The 27,654-nt window shown below is 54.2% G+C and overlaps 2 protein-coding genes and 2 non-coding genes across 8 annotated transcripts in view; all 4 read left to right on the top strand.

Moving 5' to 3' along the window:
• Positions 1-3,500: 3,500 nt before the first annotated feature.
• On the top strand, positions 3,501-9,084 carry ARL5C (ADP ribosylation factor like GTPase 5C). Of its 5 annotated transcripts, none has more exons than XM_042967465.1 (6): positions 3,501-3,639; positions 4,250-4,310; positions 5,471-5,618; positions 6,291-6,374; positions 6,831-7,223; positions 7,311-8,216. In XM_042967465.1, the coding sequence occupies exons 1-5, from the start codon at positions 3,594-3,596 to the stop codon at positions 7,221-7,223; spliced, it is 732 nt and encodes a 243-aa protein (XP_042823399.1). In that variant the 5' UTR covers positions 3,501-3,593; the 3' UTR covers positions 7,311-8,216. The 5 variants fall into 5 exon arrangements, with proteins under 5 accessions (XP_042823399.1, XP_015394627.1, XP_042823400.1 ...); XM_007085770.3 differs by lacking the exon at positions 7,311-8,216 and adding an exon at positions 8,228-9,084 and having other exon boundaries at positions 3,503-3,639; positions 6,831-6,982; XM_015539141.2 differs by having other exon boundaries at positions 6,831-8,216.
• Positions 9,085-9,735: 651 nt separating this feature from the next.
• Positions 9,736-9,807, top strand: TRNAC-GCA. Its single transcript has one exon. It is a non-coding gene; the product is annotated as a tRNA-Cys (tRNA).
• Positions 9,808-10,483: 676 nt separating this feature from the next.
• TRNAC-GCA lies at positions 10,484-10,555 on the top strand. Its single transcript has one exon. It is a non-coding gene; the product is annotated as a tRNA-Cys (tRNA).
• Positions 10,556-12,537: 1,982 nt separating this feature from the next.
• PLXDC1 (plexin domain containing 1) overlaps positions 12,538-27,654 on the top strand; it is a 63,272-nt gene continuing 48,155 nt past the window's right edge. The window contains exons 1-2 of the mRNA XM_042966654.1: positions 12,538-12,698; positions 20,667-20,845. Coding sequence (XP_042822588.1) covers positions 12,623-12,698; positions 20,667-20,845 — 255 coding nt within the window. The 5' untranslated portion in view covers positions 12,538-12,622. The remainder of the gene's footprint in view (positions 12,699-20,666; positions 20,846-27,654) is intronic.

Raw genomic sequence — 27,654 nt, 5'->3', positions numbered from 1 at the left:
GAAGGCTGGTTAGGAGTTAGCCTGGGGGGAAGTGTTCAAGGCAGAGGAAGCGGGTGGCATGCGTGGCATCTTCTTGGCACTTCACAGGCAAAGTGTGCTTTCAAGGTGATGGTCAGAGAGGGGTCAGCAGGACCAGGTCATGGGGGCCTTGAGTCATGTTAAGGAGTTTGGACTTTGTCCTGAAGCTAGTGTGCAGAAAGTGAAGGATTGTAAGTAGCAATGGCCAAGTTGCCTTGGTTGCAGTTTGGAGCATAAATTGGAGGGCCTGCCCTGGAAACGGCTGCAATACTCCAGGTAAGAGGCGGGGGGCGGGGTTGCAATGGGCCACAACAGTGGAATGGGAAAGGAGGCAGTGGCTGCCTCCATCTAGCAGGGAGAATCAAGAGCTCTCCAATCTGGCTCTTGGAGGTGGCCAGAGAGAGGGAGGGAGGCAGGAGGGAGGCATCACGGGGTGACTCTGGGTGATGGTCTTTCCAGACATAGAGGAAGCAGGTGGAAGAACCAGGTTAGAGACAGAAATGATGTCTAGCTTTGGACAAGGTGGGTTTATGGTGCCTGCGGGAGGACGTCCAAGAGAAGAGCAGGAGACAGATGGGTGCTTGGTCTGGAGAATCGGGGAACGGCAGAGAGCTCTATCTGGGGTGGAGGCTGATATTTTGAATCAAGGGCGGAGATGATTAACTTTAGTTTATAGATAAAGCTCGCAGCTTGTCCATAGCTGCACAGGTATGCAGCAAGGACTTGAATTCAGATCTTTGGAGTTCAAGTTCTGTGGTGCCTGTGAGCCCTAAATCTAGTGCTAATCCCCCCGCTCCAGCTTCTGCAAGGGGAGGAGGAAGCAGGTGTCTGAATATGTTTGTCTTCTCTTCGTGCGTCTGCTGCCTGAAATTGCATTTGCCCGGAACTTGCAGGCGGGGGCATTTCGAGGTAGCGTGGAGATAGTGAGAGATGAAGAAAGAGAGATTCTTGTCTTTTGGTAACCACAAGCCCTCAACTGATGTACACTCAGCACGTTGGCGGTTGTCAACATGTGAAGATTTCAACAACCGTGAAGTCGGCTGGGATGAGGTCTAGAGAGGCTGATGTTACCACCACGGTCACCTCAGGGAGTGGGGAACTGAGGTGCTGGGACCCCTCTTATCTGGGACCCCTCATCTCATTCCTTGACCAGTAGCTTCTGTCCACAGTGAGTCCTGGGTGTGGCTGAAGGTTTCCACCTTCCAAAAAGTCAAGGGAGCTGAGCTGGGACCTCCATGGTCCAGGAGCAAGGGGTGTTCCAGCCGGTACCCTAGAAGAAAATCTTGTCTTAGCTCCAAAATCACATCCTCAGAAAAGTGAGCTGTGACTCCCTTCTAAGTCAGGCCATCCTACCTACTGTCTCTCAGGGTTTGGTTTTGTTTTTGGTTTTTTGGTGTGTATATTTCTCTCTCCCACTAGACCGTAAGCTTCAAAAGAGCCAGACCAGGTCTGTTTTGTCTACTTGGCATGTTTCCTAACTCCTGACTCATATTTGTCAAATAAATGAATGAATGCCCCCTAAGACCGAGGCCCTAGGTTTCACAGCAGAAGCAGCCCTTGTCTGTTTACTGAATGTGTTCCAGCTAGCAGAATGTCACTTTCAATTCTGCAATTTGGTGGTGGTAATGGGGGGGGGTGGGAGCAGGATGCACTGAGGTTCCTCCCCCCCACCCCCCGGAAACAGATGGTAAAAGGGCTTAAAGTATTGCTGCTTCCCCCAGCACCTTTCTGTGTCCCCACCCCCACCCCCACCCCGCTACCCACCCTGCGCCTGCCATCACACTCCGCGTTCCTTTCCTGGGGCTGAAACGGGCTCTGGTAGTCAATTCTCCTTCCTTCTAACTCCAGGCACCAAGGCGGGTGGGATGAAAATTCCTTATTTAGCCAATTGTTTTCCCTCTTCTCTCCATGAACTTCCCAGCCTTCCTCATTCCTCTTCAACTTGTGCTCACACCTCTTTTTAAATGTTCGAAACACCATCTCTCAAGCTATGGCATAACTTACTGTACTTCAATAGCCGCACATTTCTTATGTGTGCCAGGCAGGGGACCAGGCCCGGAGTGGGGAGCAGAACACAGGCGAACAAGACATGAACCCCACCCTCTAGGTCTCACAGCTGATTGGCACAAACAGGCCAGTCTACAATCTCAGGCTAAAGAGAAGCCCCATTTGTCTGGAGCACCAGGCCAGGGCTTGGGAAGTAGGTGGCTTTTATGGAAGGCAGCTAGTAAGTTTTAGGAGTCCATCCACCTTCCTGGGAAAGTGAAAGCATTCAGGTGGAGGGAACACAGAAGCAGAAGCCGAGTTGGAAGGGGCTCGGCCTATGTGGGCAAGGACCAGTGGATGCAGGACATAAGAGATCACTTGCAAAGGCAGGTGAGGGCTGCTCACAGAGGCTCTTGAACGTCAGGTGAGGAGACTGATCTGAAGCCAGTGGGCGATAGGCAATCATCTGAGCTGTGCTTTACAAAGGTGAATAGGGCTGTGCTGAGTCAGGGGGAGGCAGAGGCAGGGAGACAAGTTAGAGGTTGTTCCCTTAGCAAAGGGGAGCACTAATGGCTCTAGGAGGGCAGTGGCCGTGGGGCAGAAGGAGCTGATTCTCCTGTGTGATAACGGCCTCAACTAACTGCCCCCTCAGCCTGAGGTTGGTTTGCCTTCTCCACTTCTCTTTTTGTTTTCTGGTTTTTCCCAGTTTAAGCAAAGAAGGAAATTCATAACAAAAATCTCCTCCTTCCTCTTCCTTCTCCAGCCCGGCTCTCTCTTGGCCCAGGTTCTCTTCTCCTGGCTCTTAGTATCGGGCGCCCCTCTATACGGCCTCTGGCTGTGAGATCTCTCTTTATGTTCCATCCCTATCTTCAGATGTCCACCCCCCACCCCAGCCCACGATCTGGGGGCTGTGCCTGAGCAGTCGGTTTGCTAATGAATCATAGAAGCAGTACTGATTTATTTCTAGAAGTTGCCTCTCACCAAGGGATTTGGGAGACCCTGCCCTTCCCTAAGGGAACTAACTTTGAGGGGGCCTACAAGCCCCACACTAGTGAAACCACTAGAGATCCGTTGAGAGCTGGAATATTCTCCCAGCTCAGAGAGGATCAGTGAGCTCTCTGCTCCCATAGCTGGCAGGTGCAGAAAGTAGGGTTTTGCTTCAGTCTAGTGACCCAGACATGGCACTTGGAGAAGGGAGATCTGGGGCCTGGTTGTGGGTCACTGCGGTGAGCATCCTTGATATGCAGTGAGGGAGCAGTTCGCCCAGAGAACCTCTGGAGTTTTCTCAGAGCAAAGGGGAGGATGTGGAGTCTGGACCCCATTTTCCTTGCACCTGCAGGGCTCTAGACAAGTAGCTTGTTCATTGTCACCGTGACATCCATAGCACCCGCGGGGCGGGGGCGGGGGCAGCGTCCCAGGGGATTCCCAGGCTCCGCAGGTGACTCGTGGGACTTCCGTGACCTCACAGGCAAAACTTGACCCCCCCCCGGGGGGCGGGGCTGCAAGCACCCTGGGTAGACCCGGGTGCCCGAAGGACCCGGGTGCCCGAAGGTCGCTGAGTCTTGCCCCTCTCCCGCCGGGGACGCGCTATGGGACTACTGATCGCCAAGCTGATGAGCATCTTCGCGAACCAGGGTAAAGGGCGCACAGTGCCTTCAAGCGACGGCTTTGATCCGGCTCCCACCTGGGGCTCCCCAGATCTGGGGTGGGGCGGATGCGCTGGGGGACCTCGGGCTCCGAGAGCCCTGCGTGGGCACTTCTTGCAGACTCCGCGGTCTCCCCTGCCCCCTCCCCTCCTGCTCTTCGAGGGTCGCGCGCTACGGTGCACCCCGGGGCGCAGGGTTGGACAAGCCTCCTTCCTCCTGGCTAAAAGCCGCCGCCACTTTTCCTGCGATGGCGATTTCGCGCTCGGCTCTTTCCCCAGACCCCTTCTCTTGGCAAGCCCAGGGCGCCCCTGACCTTTCGGACAACCACTTTTCTGGAAATATGGAGTGACGGAGGTGGCGCTCAGCTCTCGTCTCTACTGTCTGGGAGTGGCGCGGGTGTCCGGGCTGGGTGGGAAGCAAACCTGTCCAGTTGGTTTTGTGTGGGGGAGGGGTGTAGGGGAGCAGAAGTGGTACAGTGGGCAGAGGTCTCCCAGCCCGCTGGAAACACTCGTCTTCTTCTGGGGAAGCCCGATAGGGCACACGGTCCCTTGGTTACTGAGTTTGGCCCTGACCCTGTCCTTCCCCCTGGATGACTCCAGAGCACAAGGTCATCATCGTGGGACTGGACAATGCGGGAAAGACCACCATTCTCTACCAGTTGTAAGTGACCCTCTGATGGAAAGAGGTGGGGGTTGGGTCTTCCCACCAGACTGACAGACATTTGGACCAATCACCGGAGCCCTTCCCTGGGTCCCCGGTTTTTTCCAGTAGCCAGGAGGAGTGGTGAGGGGGGGACGCTGGTGTGACCTTCCTGGTACAGTGAGCCTTCAGACCTGTGGCCCCTCGCCTGGGATTCGAATCCTGCTCGTATGGGCAGCCCTAGTGTTCCCCGCCATACACCCCCCCCCCCCCCGCCCCCGGCCCCGAGCCGACCAGACTGGGTTGTGCAGCCCTGAAGCTGTCAGAAACGGACTTCTCTTCCCGCCTCCCTGCTCTTCGCTCCCCCTAGCGGCCGGTCTCTCCTTTCTAACTCCCGCACCTCACCTTTGCCTCCTAACTTTGTCCCCTTCTTCACACCCAAAAGGGAGAGGGTGCAGTTTGGAGTCTGGCTGAGCTTTGTGGCTCCCGATCCAGCCGAGATGGACACAAGTGCTGACTAATTATCCATCGGTGCTTTTCCCAATATGCAGTCTCTGGATGGCATCTCTCTCCTTTGGAGCCTCCAGAGTATTTACTTAGGAAGATTTTCCCCTGAAAAAGTAGTGTATGTAAATGGTTATTTTAAACCAGAAGAAAAGAGAAAAATCAAACACTACACACGCATACAGTGAAAACTAAGTTTCCCCGCCCTAATGCCCGGATCTTCCAGAGGCACTCCCTACATATAAAACGGTGAGTGTTTTCTATGTTAAAGCTCCTCTCTGATGGCCTTCGCTTGTATCGGTCTCCTTTTCCCAAAATCCCTTGCTACTCAAAGGGTGGTCCACAGACCAGCCGCATTGGCATCAACTGGAAGCTTGTTAGAAACGCAAAACACTGGGCCCCTGCCTAGGCTCATTGGATCAGAACCTGCATTTTAACAAGACTCCCAGGTGATTCAGCTGCACATTAAAGTTTGGGGACACTGCTCTAATTAGACTCCCATCTCTTGGGTCTGCACCAGGGCAAGACTCGGTCTTACTCCTGCCTGCACTCCCCTGGGCCCAGAGACTTGGTCAACCCGGGGCTGAGCCGTTCTGAGTTTGATTCAGCCTGACTTGCGAGCAGAGGGGTGGGAACAGAACGGGCCGCGCTCTTGGTGACCTCTCTTCCCTCCCTAGCCTGATGAATGAGGTGGTCCATACATCTCCCACCATCGGTAGCAACGTGGAGGAGATTATTCTGCAAAAGACACACTTCCTCATGTGGGACATAGGGGGACAGGAGGCTCTGCGCTCTACCTGGAACACGTACTACTCCAACACTGAGGTGAGGAGAGCGTCGGGGCCGGAAGGGGCCTTCAAGGCAGCTGTGTGATGTGAGCCCCTCACTGAGCCTTCTCTGAGCCTTGCTTCCCCCCACCCCCCCACCCCTGCTTGGTGAGGTGGAGATTGCAATGACTTCCCTCAATTGTTGTGAAATTTAAATAATAAAACAATAGCTAATGCATATGTTTCAAATACTTAATGCAGCACAGCGTTCAGTTAAGATTTTTGGATACTCCTTGGCAGATCTGTCTGCTTGCACTTTGATCCACTGCATGGGGTAGGCCCTTGGTCTCCAGGGGCCTTACTTTCTCCCGCTCACCAGCTGTGTGTCATAGAGCAAGATCTGTCCTCCTGCGGAACGCGTCTCCTCATTTGTAAATGGGGATCATAATGGTCCCAACGGCATGGGGGACCTGACCAGAGTTGTGAATGGCCAGGGCTTGGCCCAGCCTCTGGCACGCAATCAGAGGTTGTGCTGTGTGCCCTCCCTCCCCCACTGCCTAGGTGGAAAAGGGAATTAAAATGCAACGAGGCAGTGAGAGCTTGAGACCAGACCAGTTCTCTGTGGGGCTTACATCCGGGTGGTGCAGAGACTGGTCCGGGAGCACAGTGGGCAGGAGACACGCTCATCAGAGGAAAAGCCCACCGCTCACAGTTCCCCTCTGCTGGCCAGTTCATCATCCTTGTGATTGACAGCACGGACCGGGATCGGCTGCTGACCACTCGGGAGGAGCTGTACAGGATGCTGGCCCATGAGGTAAGGCCCCTGAGGTTGGGAGAGAGCCCAGTGTCCTCGCTGTGTGACTTCAGCCGACTCACTTAGCCTCTCTGAGCTTCATTCCTGATCCCCCAGTCTCTGAGAGCCTCCACCCCGGCAGTCTGAAGAGCAATAATGCCCTCAGCACGACTGGTCACAGAAGCCAGAGTTGCTGGTTCGGGTCCTGACCCCGGTTCTCATTCACTGTGGGACCCCCAACAGGTCGCCTCACTTCTCGTATCCTCAGTTTGCCCAAGTATGAAATGGGAGGGATCACCAAATTACTGCCTCATGGGACCGTTGTAAGGATCATATGAGCTGGTTGGGAGGCATTCCGTGAGCTGTTGGTGTCCATGGATGTGGTTGTTTTCACTTGATGTGGTTGCCCTATCCCTGTCCCACCTGGGCATGGGCCTCTCCTGCAGGCTGACTGGGGCTGGGCTCTTCTGTCCACAGGCTCTGCGAGATGCTTCCGTCCTGATCTTTGCCAACAAGCAGGATATGAAGAACTCCATGACCACCATGGAAATCTCTCAATTCCTCACTCTTAGTGCCATCAAAGACCACCCGTGGCACATACAGGGATGCTGTGCCCTCACTGGGGAAGGGTTAGTGGCTGCCCCACCTGCACCTCCAGGGTTCGGCCCAACCAATGAACAGCTGACCATCAGAACCTTCTCCTGTTTCTCTCCTGTCAGGATCTGGCTCACACTTAGCTCCTGGGCCGAGTCAGTCAAGCACCCACCCACAGCTGAGATGCTGTGGGTAAGCAGTGAGCAGGATAGAGTGCCTGCGCTCAGGCTCATTCTGAAAGACAGGCGACAGGCCACCTCAGCACAAACATTTTAGGTACACAGAGGTGCTTTGAATAAAGTGAAATTGGATTAACAGTGATAGACGGGGCAGGGTTGGGTCTGACTCAGCTCTGGTGGTCAGGGACGCCCTCTACTAGGACATGACCTTTGGGCTGCAATCCAAATGGGGAGAAGACGGCCACAGCCATGGGAAGACCTGGGGCAAGCCTTCCAGGCAGAAGTTGCTGACTCTTTCTGACCTTGAGTTTTCTTATCTGTAAAGAGGAGGGTGAGTATACCTACTCCCTCTGTAAGTTCCTGTTGAGAGCACGTGACATCAATCATTCAACATTTATTGAGCCCTGAATTTGTGCCAGGCACTTTTCTAGGCACCAGAGAAACAGCGGCGAACAAACCACAAAATCCCCTGCCCTCATGGAGGTTACTTTCCATTGGGGGGGGGGCAGACACTAAACAATAAAAATAAGAAACATATATAGTAAGTTAGAAAGTGATAAATGCTTGGGAAAGATCAAGTAGGCAAAGGAGATTGGAAGTACGTGGGCAAATGTTGCCATTTTGGATAAGGTACCAGGGAGGGGCCACCAGAAAGTAGCTGCTGAGTATAAATACCTGAAGGATGTGAAGGAACCAGGTCACGGTCACATAGAAAGGGCCTTGAGTCAGGCTTGGAAAGTTCTCTTTTCTCTCTCAAGTGGGATCACAGCAGGCTGGGGACCCAGGCGCCCGGAGACTTTAGGCAGGTGGGCCCAAGGAACCACACGTTTCTGATAGTGTCCTTGCCACCCTCCTCCCACAACCCACATCCATCCCCTCTGCCAGACGGTAGACCGCAGAGGGCATGTCTGTTTTTTTTCGCCAGTAACCCCAACCCCTAGCACAGTACCTGATGTACTCAGTCCATTTATGCTTGTCGATTGAGAGATTGGATGCGACATTGGTTGTCCCCTCCGTCAGCTCTGGGTAGGGGCCGGGGGCTTGGAGGCCATCATCCTTGCAGGATATGCTGATCTTTGCCCTGTTCCACCTTCCCTGCAGGCTGCCCGCGGGGCTCCAGTGGATGCAGTCTCAGACCACTGCCAACTGATGTCCCAGGCTGAGGCCATCCAAATACTTTGGGGGTTTTGCCTGGACTACGTGGGTGGAAAACCCAAGTGACTATTCCTTTTCTATGATTCTCGGATGGGAGCTGGGTCGGCTATGGACAGTGAGGTGAGATTGCCACAGTCCACCCAACCCTGTGAGTTTGACTGCATGCCCTGAATTGCTGTAGATAGGACAGCAGAAAAGCTGCCCTTTCCTCCGTGGAAGCAGGTGTCCTTGGAGGCACCAGGCAAGCTGTTGGACATGTTGAGGGATTAGGACGTGGAGCCCAGTCCCCTTGGCCTGCAGCCTCTTTGAGGAAAAAATGGGGGGGGCGGAGTAAGAGACCCCTGGAATTGCTCTTTATTTCCTAGAACCCCACCCCCGGCCCCTTGGCTCCCACCCCAGCTCTCTGGCCCCTCAGCCATCTTTGAGGAAAGGAGATTCCAGAGAGGTGAAGGGGCGGGCTCAGGGGAAGGAGGGCAAAGCCAAAAACTGGTGGGAAGGGAGGAGGATGGGACACCCCAGACAGGGACAGTCCCTTGCATGGTGGGGAGTCCCACTCCTCCCAGGCCTTTCTGTTCCCTCTGAGATGCTGGCTCTGACCACAGCTTGTGAGCGTTCAGCCATCTCATCCTATGCCCTTCATTCCCGGTCCTTCCAATGTGAATCCCATTCCTCCCAAATTTCCCCGATTCCTACAGAGTGCCTATCTTGACCATCTTTTGTAATGACTTTTTTCCACATTGTTTTAGAATTTTTATAAAAGTGTAATAAATGCCATTGAAAACTGCTCACCTCTTATTTCTGCCTGCTCCTTCTACCTGTGCTTCAAACTAGCTTTTGGTTTTTGTACGGGGCTATCAGGTAGGGGGAAATCTTCCTTGGAAATAGAGGGGGTGGTGCCTTAAGGTCCATCTGCCCAGAGGACTGGCTGGCTCTTTGGTCCTGGGCTCTATCACCCTCTGCCCAGGTAACTGACACTTGGCTTGCCAGGACTGGGAACTTTCGGCTGTACCTGGGGCTAGGGGTGGAGGGGCTTGATGCTGACTCATGGAGGAGGGAAGTAGAGGCCCTTAGGGATTTGAAAAGCCCAGCAGTCCTATCTCGGTAGAGCTGAAGACAGGATGGAAACCCAGGCTGTCCATCTGTATACAGGGAGCAGTGCCGTTACCCCATAAGACCTGGGATGGTCCTGGAACCTGTGGATCTCTCTCCTTCCCAAGTCAGGAAGTGGACATCTCGGGGACAGTCAGGACACAGTTGTAGAGGTCCCAGGATTCCTTAACCCTGTGGTTTTCCTGAGGCGTGATTGTGGAGGAAGAACTCAGCAATCCTAGCCATCCCCATTCAGATTCTGCTCTTTCCGTTAGATCGTTTTGGCACAGCTCTCAGGTAACAGCGTAATTTGATATTTTCTTATACTACAGAGATCTATTCTAAGGAGAAGCCAAAGGCGTGCTGGGGGTATAGCTCAGTGGTAGAGCATTTGACTGCAGATCAAGAGGTCCCCGGTTCAAATCCGGGTGCCCCCTCTGTGTTCCAGCCTTTTCGTGTTTTCTTTGTCCTGCAGTCCACCTCTCAAAGTGCCCTAGCAAGGGAGAGGGGATGCAACTTAGGGCCCTGTTACTTCCTTTTGCAGGAAGGCCAGGGTGGAGTCCCGGCCTCGCAGATCCACGCACTCAGGTGGCGTGTGTAGGCTAGAGGGATGCAGTGCGAGGGCAAGGAGCTCCGGGCTAACCCTGGGTGGACGATACAGACGGCCCACTTCGGTAGTGCTACGGCTGAGGCGGTCCCACTCCCAGGTCCGCTTGGCCAGTGACCCGACGGCTTTTCCTGGGGAGGGAGGCCGAGTATCTAAGGGCCAGGCTTGGGCTGGGGAAGGAAGGCCCAGAAAAGCGCGCCTGAGCGTGCGGGACGGAAAGAGGGGCGCCAAGAAGCAATAAAGGAGCTCTAGCAGGGCAGGAAACTGGGAACCCGGCGCAAGAGAATGCCTCCGAATCGAGGGCTCTCGAATGATCTCGAGGGCTTTCTCCTCCCACATTCCCAAACTGCATTTTCGGGAAACAAGTTCTGCGCTCAGGAGAGTAATCTTTTGAGATTGAGATCATTCCCAATTTTTGTAAACGTCGGACTCCACTTTTCGCAAATCCGTCAAAGCGCCTGCGCAGCAGAAGCACTAAGATGCTACCGCGCCAAGACGTCAGCAGAGGGGGTATAGCTCAGTGGTAGAGCATTTGACTGCAGATCAAGAGGTCCCCGGTTCAAATCCGGGTGCCCCCTTAGGATCAGTTTTCGTGGACCACGGTGTCCAGGCGCCTTTTTATTTAAAGGTTCCCCCTGTCCACAATTTCATGTTGACATTTCCTTCGCCACCTCTCTTTTGGGGAGACGACAATTGATGCAAGAAAGACGAGAGCCTGCAAAAGGCGGGAATTCTCAAGTTATGGTTCTTAAAATGTGCTCCCCGGACCAGCACCACCACCTGGAGGCGTGTTAGAAATGCAGATTCTCGCTTTTTCTGAGAACTATTGAATTAGAAACTTGGGAGTGGCGTCCAGAAATTTGTGTTTTAATAAGCCTTCCAGGTGATTTTGATGTACACTCAAGATCCTGAGGCTTACATTTAAAAAAATTTACGTCCCTTGCTTCTAATTATTTCCAAGCTGCTGTTTTCAGCCTGAGCCCTTAAAAGAAACCTTGTAAGACAGACCGCGTCTCTCCATGTGGCCACTAGAGGGCAGCAAGAAGCCACAGCTGGAGGCGGATGCCTATTCCCACTTGAGAGTGGGCAAAATTGGGATTTGAATTAGACAACGAGAACTTATAGACAGGCCTTGCCTTGTCCCATTGTAAAGGATTAAAGAGTTCAGGGCTGGAGGAGGTTGTTTCTGGGACCCCGAATCCAGAGGAGGGAGGAACTGGGATTCTGAGGGATTAGGGGGTCTTTTAGTTCTTGTTTCCTTCTCAGGTCCTTCCTTTGGCCTGTCAGGGAACACCCCTCTTCCAGTCCATGCTGTTCCTTCTCCTGTCCCCACGCGTATCCCTCTTCCTGGGAATTCCCCCAAGGGCACTCAGAGTCCATACCCTACCTGTCCACGATTGTCCAGTCCCTAGGCCCCAGCCCCAGAAGAAGCCAGAAGCCCCTTACCCCTCACTCGCGACACCCCCCCCCCCCCCCCCCCCCCCCCCCCCCGGTGCTCCAGCTCCTTGGTATCGCACAAAGTAGGTCAGGGGAGGGAAGAGACAATTCCGTGTCCTGACCTGATTCCCTGCCGTCTATTAAATCTCCTAAATTGCGGGTATTTTTATTCTGTCCTGGAAGAAAAAAAAAAATGGTGATCTATTCCCCAGAGTCTGTCATAAGGTGGTGGCAGGTGGGGTGAGACGTCTTCTTGCTGTGGGGCTGGCTTTGAAGATTGATTGGGACCCTGAGCAGGCCTGGAGTCCCCAAAGAGAAGGGTGGCTTCGGCTACCTTCTGGCCGGGGTGTGAGGGGAGGTGCAGGCTATTTTAAAGTAGGTGTGAGCCAGGCCCCCTTCATCCCCCCCCCCCCCTCCCGTGTCTGCTGGGCTGGTGGGCAAGACGGTGCTGGAAATGGGGAGTGACGGGAAAAAAAGAAAGGAGCCACGGGGTCGGTGGGTGGAATTCGGGCCTGTACTGGTGAGAGAAGCTGGGGGGTCTCTGCTGCAAGGGGAGATTCCTGGGGTGGGGATGGGCATCAGAAAGCCACAGAACTCTGAGGAACAGCCCAGAAAGTCGGGAAGCCTGGTAGAGCTTGGGGGGTCGGTATGGCAGGAGTCCATCGTCCGAGGAAAGAGGCGGCCTGTCCCTTCCTGGAGTGTGCACCCCCCACCAGGGTTTTGTCTCCCCGGCTTTCCCACGGGAGTGAAGGAGGGGAAGGGAGGCAGGAGCTAAGGTGCGGGGTGGGGTGCCGCGGCTGCTCTCCAGGGCTTCTCCCAGCCCAGGGTCCCCCGCCCCGTCCCCTACTCCGCCCCCAGCACCCCCCCCGCCCCCACCCCCACCCCCACTCCCCCCAACCGCCGTCGGAGCGCTCCGGGAGGGCTGGGAGGACCCGGGAAGACTCCGGGAGCGCTCGGGAGGCGCCGCGCCCCCCCGCCCCGCCCCCTCCCCTTCCGCGCTCCGGGGAGGCCGCCGCTCTGCTCGCTCGCCGCCCGCCCGCGCCCGCGCCCGCGCCCGCTCCCGCCGCCCCGCCGGGCCCCGCGCTCCGCCGCCGCCTAGCCGCCCACTCCTCCGCCCGCCAGCCCCGGGGACCGCGCCGCCCGAGCCCGGCCCCTCCCTCGCCGGGGCCCGGGCCGCAGCGGGCCGGGGGCGGGTCCCGACACCCACCATGCGGGCAGAGCTCTGGCTCCTGGTGCTGGTGCTCAGGGAGGCTGCCCGGGCGCTGAGCCCCCCGCCCGGAGCAGGTAGGACTGGCCGGAGTTGGTGGGGGGGAGGGGGGTGGGCCGGGGCCCGGGAGGGGGCAGTCAGGCAGGCGTGGGCACGAGCAAGTACCCACCGGCTGGCGATGTCGGGCTGGAGGTGGGGGGGGGGGGGGGCACTGTCCGCGGAGGGCCAAGAGCTCTGTGGGCTGTGGCAGGTGGACAGGGACCCACTCACTTTCTTTAAACACATGCGTGAGTGAGAGTAAAGGCGGCAGACACTGATACCCCCCACTTCTTTCCTCCTGGAAGGACACTGGAGGGACCCCAGTAGAGGGGGCTACATAAGGCAGTGACTCTGGCCCCAAAGGGGACAGTGGGGGAGTCGTAGAGACCCCTGGTCACGCTGAAGGAGGATGAATCTGATGAGATGGGGAGCCTGGGGTGCCTCCTGCCCCAGCTTTGCCTCCTCTTTCTCTTCCTGCCCCACCGCCCCCCCACCCCCACCCCCACCCCCAAGCTGACCCCGGTTGGGTCTGAGTCGGATTTTGGGGCTGGGTGGGAGCAATCAGGGGAATGGTGGAGACCCAGCATCTCTCCCAGAGGAAGCTCTGTAGCAGCCTGGCTTGCTAGTAGGCTTCGTCTCCCTGCTTGGAGCCTGGAGAACAGTCCTGGGCCCACGAAGAAGCAACTTGCTGCTCCCCCCTTCCCCAGCCTCCAGGGTCCCCCTGTCACTCTTGCTGTACTGTCCTTGTGGACTCTGGCCATTAGTTGCTCTGGCTCTGGATAGTGGGGGGCTCCTATTTGCACACTCCTCTCCCCTACACCGTTCTCCACAATCATCTCTCCCACCTGGAAGTCCTTTCTGAGGTCTACCTTGAGTCTCTCATATTATAAAAGAACCATTTTTTCAGCTTGCAATTTTACATGCCCCTCCTTTCTCCTCAGGCACCCAGACCTTCTCTGGGGTTGGGGAGGTGGGTGATTTGCAGTCTAGCCTCTTGACAGAATTGGGAAGACAGAGCTTTATGCCTCACTGACATAGGTGTCCTTTAAATGGGACAGAGCAGTGGCACGAGGTTGTCCGGGAGATGCTGTAGTTGGGGCTGCTTTGTCTCTGAGGTGTGCTACATCAGGCACAGCATCAGTGACAGCGTTCTTGACTTTAATGGTCCTTGTATGTAGCTGAGACAAGCTTGGGTCCCTGTTGAGAAGGAGGGTGGGAAAGGGTACTGGTGGTGAAAATGTGGGCAGAGAGCAGTGGAAGCTGATGTGGCAAGAGGCTGTTGGTTCAGAACCACCAGGTTTCAGGGAGACCACACAGGCAAGGGCCAGAGACTTGGCTTCTTGTCCCAACATCTCACTTGCTGTGTGACCTTGAACAAGTTACTTTCCTTCTCTGGGCCTGTTTCTCCACTTATAAAGAGAGGCTGTGAGCAAAATCTTTACCTCTTGGTGGTGGGATTCCGAGAGATTTTTTTTCTTTTTTATGACTGTCGTGCCCTTTCAGATTTGTTGTGACATGTGTGGGTAATTGATAATTCAAAAAAATAGATATAAAAAGGAAGAGGTTGGACAGGTCAATTTTTGAAGTCCTTTGCAGCCCCAAACCTGGTGGGATCTTTTGAACCCAGGATGTGACTGGGTTGATGAGGGGGGGGGGGCCCTGGACCCCTGGCTGAGTTGGGAGAACTGTGGAGACGGTTGGGGAAGGGGAATTGAGAGGTAACAAGCATGTGCTGGGGGATGGTGGCCAGACTGGGGCCTGGCTGAGGGCTGCCTCCTCAGAGTCGGATTGGGGTCGTAGATACCTGGGGAGGTCGGGAAGAGGGGGGCAGGCAGAGACTTAATTCAAATCTCTAAGTAGAGGACACCCTGTCTTCTCAGCTTTGCCAGAGATTCAGCCAGGAAAAAATGGACTTTCTCTGCAGCAGGAGAGATGGGTTGGACTTAAGGAAGCTCTAGGAAGCCAGAGGGGGCAGCTATTGACTCGGTCCAGCGGTTTTTTTCACCAGGCCCGGCTGGATTGGAGGAAAGGTCTGTGTGGAGGTAGGGGGCGTTGTCTGTTGGAGGAAGAGGTGGAGGGGTGGATATTCTAGGGGAGGCCTCTAAGGAGGGACAGCCTGGCTCAGATCAGTGGCGGAGCCCTGGGGCCTGGTGAAAGGGCAGCGGGGAGCTGGATGTGAAGGGGCATCATCCAGCCCCAAGGCTCCAAGCTCTGTGGGCAGGGGGACCTCAGGAGGGAGCTGCGGTCTCCCCTCCCTCTTGATGGGTTGGCTTGTTTGGTGGAGCCTTGAAACTTCATCCATCATTAGAATGGAAGCAGGAGAAAGATGAGTAACCCAAAGATATAGTCAGGAGGGGAGGGAAGACCACTAGAGGGGGACAGACAGGAAGATGGCCTTAGGAGGCACTGGCAGGGGCAGCAGGGTTCGGCCCCAGTGGGACCAGCGCTGCCTAAAACAGCTATAGCGAGAAGAGGCAGCTGGAGGGCATGTCTTTGGTCTGGGAGTCGGGAGATCAGGCCCAACCCCAATCCCTGGTGATCCTGGCCACTTCCTCCTTTCTCTGCACCTTGGGTTCCTCTTTTATAAAACAGGGTTTGGGCCAGATTGTGTCTAGGGCCCCTTATAACCATGCTTCTGCTTCCAACCTCCTTCTTGCCACCAGACACTTCCAAACAAACTGAGACTAAAGTCCAGATTTCTGTTTTGTTTTCCAATTGGGAAAAATTTCCATTTCTCAGGAAAACATTAATAAATAAGAGCTTGGATTTTATTGCCTTAAAGTCCAAATTTCTTAGAGTGGATAGCCTCCCTCCCCCCACCCCCCCATCCCGGCACCTGCTCTCACGCTCCCCAGGTCCATCCCTCAACACATCCAGGCTGTGTCCCCTCTGGTCCTCAAGTAACACGGGCTTCTCTTCATCCAGGTCTCAGCTCAAGGGCCACCTCCTCCTCCGCACACAGGCTCACCGTGATGGCGCTGCCCAGGGTAGAAATAAAGCCCAACACTTCCATCTGTCTTAGAGCACCCGTCCCCACCGCACGCTCTCTTGTTCACCACATTCTTCATTTTGCAGGAGTCTTTTCCAACTGGAATTTTCACGGGCACAGGGGCTGTGTCTGCCCGTTCCCTCTTGTTGCCCTAGCACCCAGTGCAGTGCCTGGCACACAGTAGGGTCTCAATGAGTGTGTATTGAATGAGTGAGTGAATCAGAGGTGGTCACGGACCCCAGACTCTCCCTTTGAGAGAAACTCACACTTCTCTGCTCTCCCGTTCTTCTCTGACTACTTGGTGGTCCCTTCCTGCTAATCCCTTGTGCCTCCTTCCCTCTCCCCAGGGGAAGGTCCACGGTGGGAGCCTCAGTGGGTTTCCCAGCAAGAGGATGCAACTGGGGGCTTTGTAACTAGGGCACAAGATTTCAGCTCAGAGTCTGGAGACTCTCTCAAGTTCCTTGGAAAGTTGGTTCTCACGTAAAATCCAGAGAAGGCAGGGGAACTTTGCTGGGTGCTTTGTGTATAGTATTTTGTTAAAGACTCCAAGTGTAGGTTTTATCATTCCCCTTTTACAGATAAGGAAGCTGAGGTTTAGAGGGATTAGATAATTTGTTCAGCGTCACAGTCAGTAAGTAGTAGATTCAGGGTTCAACTTCAAGTTTGTGTGATTCCAAACCTGTGCTCCTTTATTGCTGTGGCATTGCAGTGAGGGTTTCCAGTGGGCCTGTGCCCCAGGGGAAGGGTTTTCTCAGCCTTGCGGATCTCAAGTAACCAAGGCATTTAAAGATCCCCCTCCCCTTCCTTCCCTCCCTCTCTTTCCTCCCTCCCTCCCTCCTTCCTTTCTTTCTTTCTTTCCTTCCTTCCTTCTTTCCTCCCTCCCTCCTTCCTTCCTTCCTTTCTTTTCTTTCTTTCTTTCTTTCTTTCTTTCTTTCTTTCTTTCTTTCCTCCCTCCTTTCTTTTTCTTTCTTTCCTTCCTTCCTTCCTTCCTTCCTTCCTTCTTTCCTCCCTCCCTCCCTCCCTCCTCCTTCCTTCCTTTCTTTCTTTCTTTTCTTTCTTTCTTTCTTTCTTTCTTTCTTTCTTTCTTTCTTTCTTTCTTTCTTCCTTTCCTCCCTCCTTTCTTTCTTCCTTCCTTCCTTCCTTCCTTCCTTCCTTCCTTCCTTCCTTCCTTCATCTATATGTACTTTCTAAGCCTTTGCTCTGTATCAGGTACCTAGAGCCTGCAGATGCATAGGCAGTCACAACATGTTGGGATCAGGGCCGGGATGATGCATGTAGCATTTGGGGTGAGGAGGAGAGATGTCAGGGGATGCTTTGGGGAGAGATGACATCTTATGGGACTTGAAAGATGATCAAAAGGTCATCAGAAGAAGGGTTCATTTATGGAGCAGAGTGGTTCCGGCTGGGAAAGCCACATGTGTGAGGCCCTGTGGCCAGAGAGAGCAGGGCTGGATCCTGGCGAGGGCTTTAGGGAGGCAGGAGGCCGGAGGAGAGAGGAGGGATCCGGTCAGGAAGGGCCTTCAGCTGGAGGGCTGTGGAGAGCTGGACGCATGGGAGAAATGGAATCACGTGTGTCCTCTAGAAAGAATGCCCTGGAGAGAGTGTGAGAGACTAGTTGGAGGGCATTAAGGGCGGGGGCTGTGGCCGTGGGGCTGGAATGGCGAGCTTGGGTGACGGGTGGGACGAGGGTGGCTTGGCCAGGCACTGGGGTGGCATGACGTGGCCTCCTGAAGTCAGCCCGTGGTTTCTTGTGCCAGAGCAGGGCAGTGGCACGTGGAGAGACCTGGGGTTCTACTGCTGCTGGGCCGCCCTCCTGCATGCCAGGGGACACAGTCTCCCAGGGGCAGCTCCAAAATTCAGGCCCAGTGGTCCCCAGTAAGCCCAGCCCACACGCCTGTCCTTCTCTGGGCTGCCCCTGCACTTTAGGAAATAGCCTGGTGTCGCTGGGCGCTTCTTGTTACACTTTCTGTGGCCTGAGCAGACCCTAAGGTCAACCTGCCCTGTGTGCCAATCTCGCCATGGACTCGTTGTGTGACCTGGGGAGATTCCTTAACATCTCTGTGTCTCAGTTCCCAATTCGTAAAATAGATCTAAAACTAGCACCGATCTCTAGGGGTTATTGGGAGGATTAAATGAGTTAATGTGTTTTAAAGCATTTGGAAGAATGGTAGCAAAGAGTGAGCATTTTCGAAAAGTTAGCTGTCATTTTTATTCTTCCTATTGCCGCTGTGACAGCATGCTGCTTGGGGCCATGGGTGAATGCGTGGATGAATAAAGAACAGCGTGATCTCCGGGAGCTTCTCGCCGTCACTCACGGGCAGGTGCACTCACGTGACGTGGGTGCTGGGAAGGTGAAGCTGTCCGATGCGGGACAGAAGGTAGAGCAGAGAGTGGCCGAGGGTTGGAAGAGTGTGCAACACATGTGTGAGCATGCAGGGGGGACGGCCCGGACCTTCAGGCAAGTCTGCGTGTGCACAGGCACGTGGGTCCCGACACACAGATACACGTGAGCAACCAGCTGCGTTGGCTCCTTCCACAAGCTGAGGGGGTGATGTCCTGTCCTCGCCAATTGGGAGGGGGAAGAGTGGCAGGGAGACAGATGTCGTGGGGGCTGAGAGGGTCAGACTCAGGGCCGGGCCAGGGTAGGGCAGGTTCCTGGGCAGTCTCCCTCTCCATCCCCTTCCCTGCCCGACTTAGTGGACTCTTTGCCTCTGACCTTGGCCCTGAACCCTCTAATTCTAAAGCCTTCTCATTTGTTTCTCACTTGATGCTCATGGCAGCCTGCCCTGTAGACATGATTGTCACCCCTGTTTTAGTGATGAGGGAATTGAGGCTCAGAGAGGTAAGCAGATGGGTCCAAGGTCAAACAGCTTCTGGGCGCGGGCGTCCCTTCCCTGACCCCTCATCTTGGCTGGGCCCCCCTTCCCAGCCCTCTTCTCAGGCCTTGGGCCCCCACGTTGCAGGCACCCTCCTGTCTCAGTTGCAGGATTGTGATGCGTGCAGACCTCTAGCATCCCTTCCCAGGCCGGCTAAGCTCTTCTACGTGCTCTGCACACGTTCCTTTCCTGTTCTGGCTCCAGCCCAGGCCCGAGGGCTGCTTGCAGGAGGACCCGGGGAGCTGGGCAGAGCAGCCCAGCACAAACCGTTCTATCTCCAGAAGCAGCTGTGGGCCCCACCCGAGAGGGGCAAGACAGCCTTGGCTTGGGGTCTGAGCCAATGGCAGGCTGCCTTCCCAGCCCTGGGCTTAGGCCCGTCTCAGCCAGTGGGCAACCTGGGGAAGGGGCCTGGGGGCCGCCCCACTCCCCACCTCCTCCAGAGCATCTGGTTGCGATTAGGGGCAGAGAAGTGAGAGAGGGCCGGCAAGGGTCCAGTAAGCACCAGCAGCCAAGAATGACTTAATTGGATGAAATGTCTAATGACAAACCAGGGCCCCACAGCAGAGTCCTGGCCCCAGCCCCAGGCCCGGTGCTGGCCAAGCCTTGTCTCAACCTCTGTCCTTGCAGGCTCCCAAGAGTTACCTCCACTATCGCGTCCTCAATGGTACAGTGATTGGGCACCTACTGTTTGCCAGACACTGAGAATGCACATTTGCAGGAGGTGGGGAGAGTCCTGGGGGAGCTCGTCTGCCAGAGGGACAGACACGTAGTTATGCACAGTGGGTGCTCTAGGAAAGAGGGTTACATCCAGAAGCTCTAGCGAGTGGCGGACAAGGGCATCGGACACGGGGTCGGCCTGAAGTCGATGAATATCACAGGAAATATCAGACCCACCTCTCTGGTGATCTGTGTCCCATACACACGTCCAGGCTAGGTGTGACAATTGCAGTGACAATATAAGACACATCTTTAGGGGCACAAATCTTTCTAAAAAGGAAAAGCATGGTTTCTGTGCCATTCAGAATAAAGGTAATGACCTAGGCGGGACAGAGAACACCGAGTCTAGGAATGGCTGCTGAATGGCCAGTGTGGCCACTTCCCCATCCGGGGCCCTGGCAAACATCGTTAATCGATCGTGACAATCTTTCCTGCTAAACACTGATGGGGCTTCAGGGTTTGTCTCGATTAGAGCACTCCTGGCTGTCACTAATTGATTGGAGATGGCTTTTGAGATGAAACCTATTTGCCATCTTTGATGGAGGCTAAGCTCCATGTTTTATGGAGAAAGGGACTTGCCCAAGGTGTTTGCAGGTAGTCACAGGACTACACAGTGGTCCGCGCTATGGAGACATCTTTGATTGTCACAGTCTGGGAGGAGGTGCTACTGGAATCTAGTGGGCAGAGGCCGGGGATGCTGCCGAACATGTTACAATGCTCAGGACAGCCTCCACAGCCAAGAATTCTCCAGTCCAGAATGTCAATGGTGCTAATGTTGAGAAGCCCTGAACTCAAAGAAGTCTACTCTCTGACTTCTAGTCCCTGGAGTCTCCTGGAAGATGAGCTTATGCGCCATTTCTGGCAGAGAAATCAGGAACTGGTTTGGAATGTTCCAGAGCAAAGGTGCTCACCCTTGTTTACAGAGTTAGGTTCAGGGCTTCCCAAAAGCTCCCCTGGGGATTATTTAAGAATCCTAACGCCCAGGCCACACCACAGAACAATTATATCAGGATCTCTGGGGTGGGAACCAGACAGTAGGAATTGTTAAAGCTGCTCCAATGATTCTGTGTGCAGCAGAGGTTGAGAATAATTACCCCTTTGGACATTTGGAACTTATCTCCCTCCCTAACCCAACAGGTGACTCTCTTTAACCTCTGTGAGCCCTTGATTCCTGTCTGCAAAATGGAGAGCATCCTATCTCCTGCGGAGGGCTGGGTGAGGACTAACGGTGTGCTGTGTGCAGAGTGTGTGGCACGGAGGTGACACATGCGCTCAGTGCACAGTGGGTGTCTCCTGCCCTGGCAGCTGTCCCCACGGTCAGTGATGGCGTGGCGCTGGGGCCTCTGCAGAGTAAATGGGCTGCTCCCCTGCTTGGACCTTCACTCCGGACTGCCGGGACTCAGCTTACTGTCTCCTTCTCCCAGGTCAGGATGCAGGCGGAGGCTCTGGGCGGGCTGCCAAGCGGATCACGCAGGGATGGAGTCGGAGAGCCCGAGAGAGCCCCGGGCAGGCATCACAGTCGGACAGGACCCAGCTGAGCCAAGACCCGGGTGGGGGCACCCTGGCCATTGACACACTGCCAGATAACGGGACCAGGGTGGTGGTGAGTGCTGGAGGAATGTGGAAGGGGAGGGAAGTGGCGGTGAGGGACTCCCCAGGTGCCCTGAGTAAACTTGTCAGCCCTGCAAATCACATATCCTTTGGGATTGGCCTTGGTTGTCGGCATGGAGAGAGGGATCCCAGGGGAGGGGATGAGAGCAGGGCCCAGCCTGGGACATTAAATCTTCGCATCTCAGAGCTTCATAGATCGCCCACCTCCTCGTGCACCCAGGGAGGTGAGGTGACTTGCTCAAGAATGCACAGCATGTGCACAGGCTTCCTGGCCGTGGGTTCTTGCGTGGCCCGAGGCCTCCGCTAAACGCTGAATGAAGGTGGCATCATTGGTCACATCTAGCTGCCCGCTCAGGCCCCTCTCCCTTCTCATTCCTGCACCATTTACAGACCCTGTAGCCCCAAAGGGTTAACGGCCAAAGAGGCTCAGGCTGCTTAGCCTCAGGGCAGGGCACTGAGTAGAGAAGACAATTAGCGAGAGAACGAGAACTAACAGTTCTGGGGCTGGTGCATCCGGGCTAGGAATGTCAAGGCCCTGAGGAGGTGCTGTCCTTGCAGCGTGTGGCCCTGCTCTCCAGCGGGCTTTCTGGGAGACCGACGGGGGCCTCTGTGTCTGGGGGTGAATCTGTCGTCACGTGTGCGTGTGTTTGCACCTGCATCTGACGGTTTTTGTATATTATGTACAATATACGGTGGGTTACCACCGTATTTCTAAGTAATTTGCTCACGCTGCCGCCTCTTGATTAATTCCCTTAGACGTTGTCTGTTGACTACCTGTTGTGTAGATGAAAATTTGCCTTTTATGCACTCCCTCGACTGTCATTCTACTGCCAGTGTTTTTGTTAAATCCGTGTGCTCTGCTTTATATCATGATAATCGTGTAAATATTGTTCACCACTAATCCAAGCAGGGTAATATTATTGTTGACTTTCTTGTACAGTTTTTGTTTTTCCTGGATCCTTGCCCCAACCCCCTGTTTGTTTACTTTTCTGTACTTACCATAGCTATATATTCTTATATATCTACTGGCTTCAAATAGAGTTTTTGGTGTGGTACAACCTGTCCTTTCCTCCCACCCCCACCCCCCACCCCCCAGAAACCTCTCTCCTGTTGTCCTGCTCCAGCCTGGGCTGGCTGCTTGCCCACCTGCCCACCCCATGGTCATTGTGGGATCTCCCTCTCCTCCAAGGTTGGAACCCCCTTCTCTGTCTCTTGTGTTGGGTGCCCTATTCTCTCAATCTTTCCTGCTTGCCCCCCTTGTTTGTTTAGCTTCCTGAGAAAGGTTACACAGGAGGGAACATTCTTTAGAAAAGTCACATATCTGAAAATGCCTTTTTTAAAAAATTTTTTTTCTTTTATTTTTAGTTATTTAAATGTTTATTTTTGAGAGAGACAGAGCACAATTGGGGGCGGGGCAGAGACAGAGGGAGACACAGAATCCGAAGCAGGCTCCGGGCTCTTGAGCTGTCAGCACAGAGCTTGACACGGGGCTGGAACCCACGAACCGTGAGATCACGACCTGAGCTGAAGTCAGACATTTAACCGGCTGAGCCACCCGGGTGCCCCCAAAATGCCTTTATTCTATCCTTACACTTGATTGATGGTCTGGCTGAATATAGAATTCTAGATTAAAAATAATTTTCCTTCAGAGGTTTGCAGGCATCTTCTGGCTTCCAGTGTCACTGTTGAGAGGTTTGATGTCCTTCTTACTCTTGTCCTTTGTTTATATGTGCTCCCTCCCTGCTCTGGAAGCTCTTGAGGTGTAACCCCCACATTCTGAAAGTGCAGTGATGTGCTCTGACTCTGGGACTTACACCCACCAGTTCTGGCAAGTCCTCCTGTTTTATTTCTTTGACAATCTTCTCTCTGCCTAGTTCCTTCTTTCTGTAGGTCTCCTTGATTCAACGTTCATCTCAGGGATTGATCACTGAACTTCTCTTTTCTGTTGTTTATTTGCAGGGTTTGCTTGTTGGTTTTGGTCCATTTTCTGGAGACTTTTCTCAACTTTATTTTCTGAATGTTACTGATTCTTTTTTCTATGATCATTTTTAATTTCTAAGAGCTCTTTATTATTTTCCGATTATTTCTTTCCTTAGGAAAAAAAAAGGCATTCTGTTCTTGTGTCATGGATGTAAGATCTTTTCTGTCTTAGAATAATTTAAAATTTTAAATATTTTTTTTTCCTGCTCTGTCCTTCCTTCCTTCCTTCCTTCCTTCCTTCCTTCCTTCCTTCCTCCCTCCCTCCCTCCCTCCCTCCCTTCTTTCTTTCCTTCCTTCCTTCTTTCCTTCCCCTTTCCTTCCCTCCTTCCTCCTTTCCTTCTTCCTTCCTTCCTTCCTTCCTTCCTTCCCTCCTTTCCTTTCCTCCTTCCTTCCCTCTTCCTTCCCTCCTTCCTCCTTTCTTTCCCTCCTTCCCTCCTTCCTTCCTTCCTTCCTTCCTTCCTTCCTCCTTTCTTTTCCTCCTTCCTTCCCTCTTCCTTCCCTCCTTCCTCCTTTCTTTCCCTTCCTCCTTCCTTCCTTCCTTCCTTCCTTCCTTCCTTCCTTCCTTCCTCCTCCTTTCCTTCCTTCCTCCCCCTTTCCTTCCCTCCTTCCTCCCTTCCTCCCTTCCTTCCTTCCTTCCTTCCTCCTCCTTTCCTTCCTTCCTCCCTCTTTCCTTCCCTCCTTCCTCCCTCCCTTCCTTCCTTCCTTCCTCCCTCCCTTCTTTCTTTCCTTCCCCTTTCCTTCCCTCCTTCCTCCTTTCCTTCCTCCTTCCTTCCTTCCTTCCTTCCTCCTCCTTTCCTTCCTTCCTCCCCCTTTCCTTCCCTCCTTCCTCCCTTCCTCCCTTCCTTCCTTCCTTCCTTCCTTCCTCCTCCTTTCCTTCCTTCCTCCCTCTTTCCTTCCCTCCTTCCTCCCTCCCTTCCTTCCTTCCTTCCTTCCTCCCTCCCTTCTTTCTTTCCTTCCCCTTTCCTTCCTTCCTTCCTTCCTTCCTTCCTTCCTTCCTTCCTTCCTTCCCCCTTTCCTTTCCTCCTTCCTTCCTTCCCCCTTCCTTTCCTCCTTCTTCCTTCCTTCCTTCCTTCCTCCCTCCCTCCCTCCCTCCCTCCCTCCCTCCCTCCCTCCCTTCCCTCTTGTCTTTTGACTTTGTTTTTCTGTCTTGCTTTCTAGTGGGGGAGTTGAATGCAGGGACAGTTTACCCAGGAGTGGGCAGGGTGAAGAAAACAGCAGGGGATGATAAAGTGTCTTAGAAACAGCAGCAGGAGCCGTTAAGACGTCTACACTTGTGCTGGCAGGGAGGGTGGTTACCCAAACCAGCAAGAGCTGTGACTGTCTCTGCAAGAGGGTCTGCTTCCAAGAGCTGTGGCAGTGGGGACTGAAGAGGGACCAGAGCCAACTTGCAGCCTGGTAGGAAGGGAGCAGAGTCATAAATGCTCTAAACTCTCCCTCCTTCTGCATTATTGTTTCTGTGACTTAGTTTTCCTTTTACTTCAGGCTCCCGTAAAGCTTGGCACTATTACTGATCCTGTCTTTATTTATAATTTTGATATTTTTTTCACCATGGATTAAAAAAAATTTTTTTTAATGTTTATATTTGAGAGACAGAGAGACAGTGTGTAGTGAGGGGAGGGGCAGAGTGAGAGAGACGGAGACAGAATCAGAAGCAGGCTTCAGGCACTGAGTTGTCAGCACAGAGCCGAACATGGGGCTCAAACTCACGAACCGCGAGATTATGGCCTGAGCTGAAGTTGGACGCTCAACCAACTGAGCCATGCAGTTGCCCCGATCGTGGATTTTTTGGAACTCATTTCTGTTTTAAAATACTGCTTTAAAATATCCTCTACACTGGGGCTCCTGGGTGGCTCCATCGGTTAATCATCCGACTCTTGATTTCGGCTCAGGTCGTGATCTCATGGTTTGTGGGATCAAGCCCTGCATCAGGCTCTGCACTGATGGCACAGAGCCTGCTTGGGATGCTGTCTCTCCCTCTCTCTCTGCAGCCTACCCTGCTCACATACCTGCATGTGCTCTCTCTCTCTCTCAAAATAAATAAGTAAACTTAAAAATATGTATATTTAAAATTTCCTCTCTCTTGATGACTGGGTTTGTTAGTGCCAACTTAAGCATTATACCTGAGGTCAGGGCCTCACCGCCTCACCTAATCTTTGAGGTGGAACCTGGTAGAACCTCAGAGAACGAAGCCCCAACTCACTTCCCATTGTGCCTTGTCTTCTCCATCCTCTAGAACCAAGGAGCCATGGTGGGGTGATGGGGTGGAAGGCCAAGGCAGGAGAGGTGTAAGGGGTCCTGGACACCCTTCCCCACTCCCCCCTGCCCCAGCTTTGTTGGGCCATTAGTGAAAGGACTGATACTTCCTCTTGGCCAGACACCATGGTCAAAGGGCCATGTCCCAGTCCATGCAGAGAGGCCCTTGCAGAAGAGAGCCACAAAGAGGCAGACTTCTGGAAGCAATCGTCTGTGGGGATTCAGAAAGGGCAGTGGGGATCATTAAGAGCCGGTATGGATTCAATAACCCCAGAACTTAAAAAACAACACAAATTCTCGGGCTCCACCCCGGACTGGTTCAGAAACGTTGGAGATGGAGACTGGGAATTTGTTCCTTTAAAAGTTCCCATGTGATCCTGATGGTCATCTAGATGTGGGGACTTCTGATCTGTAATATTTCAAGCCAGTTTTGAAAGCAGTTACTAGAACGACCACCAGAACCTGAAGCTTTCCCAGGTACCACGTGGCTATACTTGACTACATGACTTCCCCCATCCCGGGAGCGTTGTGGCCCCCTCGACAGCCACACGTCTAGCGTCCTTGGGAAGGAGCAAGGTGCCCCCGGCAGGAAACCCCTTTGACTGCCCCGGGGGGCTGTGCCCAGCTCTGCCGGCAGGACGGGAGGATCAGACTTCTACCTTAGCTGCAAGTAAGTTCAGAAGTCAGACTGGGATCCGGAAGCCTGCCTTGGCAGGCTGAGTGATTGTCGGCTTCACGCCAGATGAAACTACCAGGATAAATATAAATCCTGGCACTTTCGTTTAAACTAAGGTGGGAGAGATGTGGCTTAGCGCTACTTCATGAGGAAAAGTTGTGGGGCTCCTCACTGCTTGTGGGCTGGGGATGAGTCAGGAGTGTGAAGTGGCTGCCAAGGGTGGAGGGGGGAAAGCTGGCTGTGTTCACGGAAACCCACAGAAATCCGGGCACCAGTGCTGGGGCTCTGGAGGTCCTATGGAGGTATTTCCTGACCTGACCATAAAGCTGGAGGGCTTGTGCCCCCTATGAGATGGCTATCTAGAAACCAGGGGACTCCAGAATGGTTGAAGAAGCCCGTGGGCATTTAGCCTGGTCTAGAGAAGGCTCTGACTCTGGCTGTGTTCTGACAGCTGCAGGGCTGTGACTGCTGCAGAGGGAATAGACTATTTTTCTCCATAGAACTTGTCACTTCCTGCACCGAATTATCTATTTATTTGTTTATGTTGCCTGTCCTCTGCCTGGAATGGAAGCACCACGAGACCCGAGACTTTGAGGACCGGGCTGTCAGTGCCTGGCACACAGTAGGAGCTCCTCCTTTGGAGGAACAGAGGAAGTAGGGATTTCTCCATCCCCAGAGACCTCGGAAGACGGGACTGTAGAAGAGAAGAGGTTGTGTTGGGGTCTGTCCTGGGACTCAGTGCCTCCAAGGACTCCAACTCTACTGGTTCTTGGATTCCCACACACGTGAGAGAACGGCAGTTCTTACACACACCAGAACATGTGTGCATACAGCCGCCACCCAACTGGGCTTCAGGACGGCCTCCACTCCATTCCCAACTCTGCCCGGAACCCACTAGGCCTTGCGCCGGGCGGTGTTTGATGGGGGACACTGAGGACCACCCCTTTCAGCACAGCCAGGCCTCAAGGCCCCCCTCCCATCCCTGTCCAGGCTCTGTGCCCACCCTGCCCTGGAGAGTGGGGCAGCCTCAGCCACTCAGGGGCCCAGCAGAGGGCCCCAGAGACACCCGCTTCTCCCGAGTGTCTGCTCAGTGGCCCTGAGAGCTGGGGTCTGCTTGGCTGGAGGAGACCCGATCTAGACAATGGCTTGGTGGCAAAGGGCTGGGCGAGAGGGGAGTGGTAGGAAGAAGGTATTTCAGCTAATTTGGTTTGGTCTGTTTTAAAAGGGTTTCTTGAGCCTCAACAGGAAAGCATTGTGCTACTTCTGTATGTCACAGCCTGCTTCATGCCTCTGCTCTGGGGCCATATCAAGGGGCCAAGGGCCTGGCAGGTGGGCTTTCATTCCCTTTGCTGCCCCACACACCCACCCCAGAGGCCTCTCATCTTCCTTCGTTGTTCCTCAGTACACCCTCCTGGCCGTGGGCTTCCCTTCTTGCTCGGGCCTTCTGCCCAGCCCCCATCCCAGACCTTCCCTGCCCGGTCTCTCTGACCGTCTTCCTGTCTTGCCCCCTCCGGCCCAACCCCTTCTCCCCAGATCCCTGCCCAGACCTCTAACCAGCCCTCCTACCCAGCCCCTCTGCCCAGCCTCCCTGATGGGCGTCCTCTGCTCAATCCCTTCTGCCCAGCATCCCCGGCCTGGCCACCTCACACAGTGCTCCTTCCAACTCAGACCATCTCTCTTTGAGACCTTGAGGCCTCCAGCCAGCCCTCCCAGGGCGAGCTGGCAGCCCCAAGGGCCCTGACCAGAGCCCTCTCCTTAGATTTTCTTCTCACGCCCACACTACCACCACGTCCCAGTGGAAATAGGACTCTTTTCTGGACCAGGTTTCCACAGATTTTCCACCAAAGACCAATTCTGAGGCCCTGGAACCCTGGGAACTGTTTTTGGAGGGG

Source organism: Panthera tigris, chromosome E1 (assembly GCF_018350195.1).
Source record: "Panthera tigris isolate Pti1 chromosome E1, P.tigris_Pti1_mat1.1, whole genome shotgun sequence".
Classification (NCBI taxonomy): domain Eukaryota; kingdom Metazoa; phylum Chordata; class Mammalia; order Carnivora; family Felidae; genus Panthera; species Panthera tigris.
This window is presented reverse-complemented; position numbering and strand designations above follow the sequence as displayed.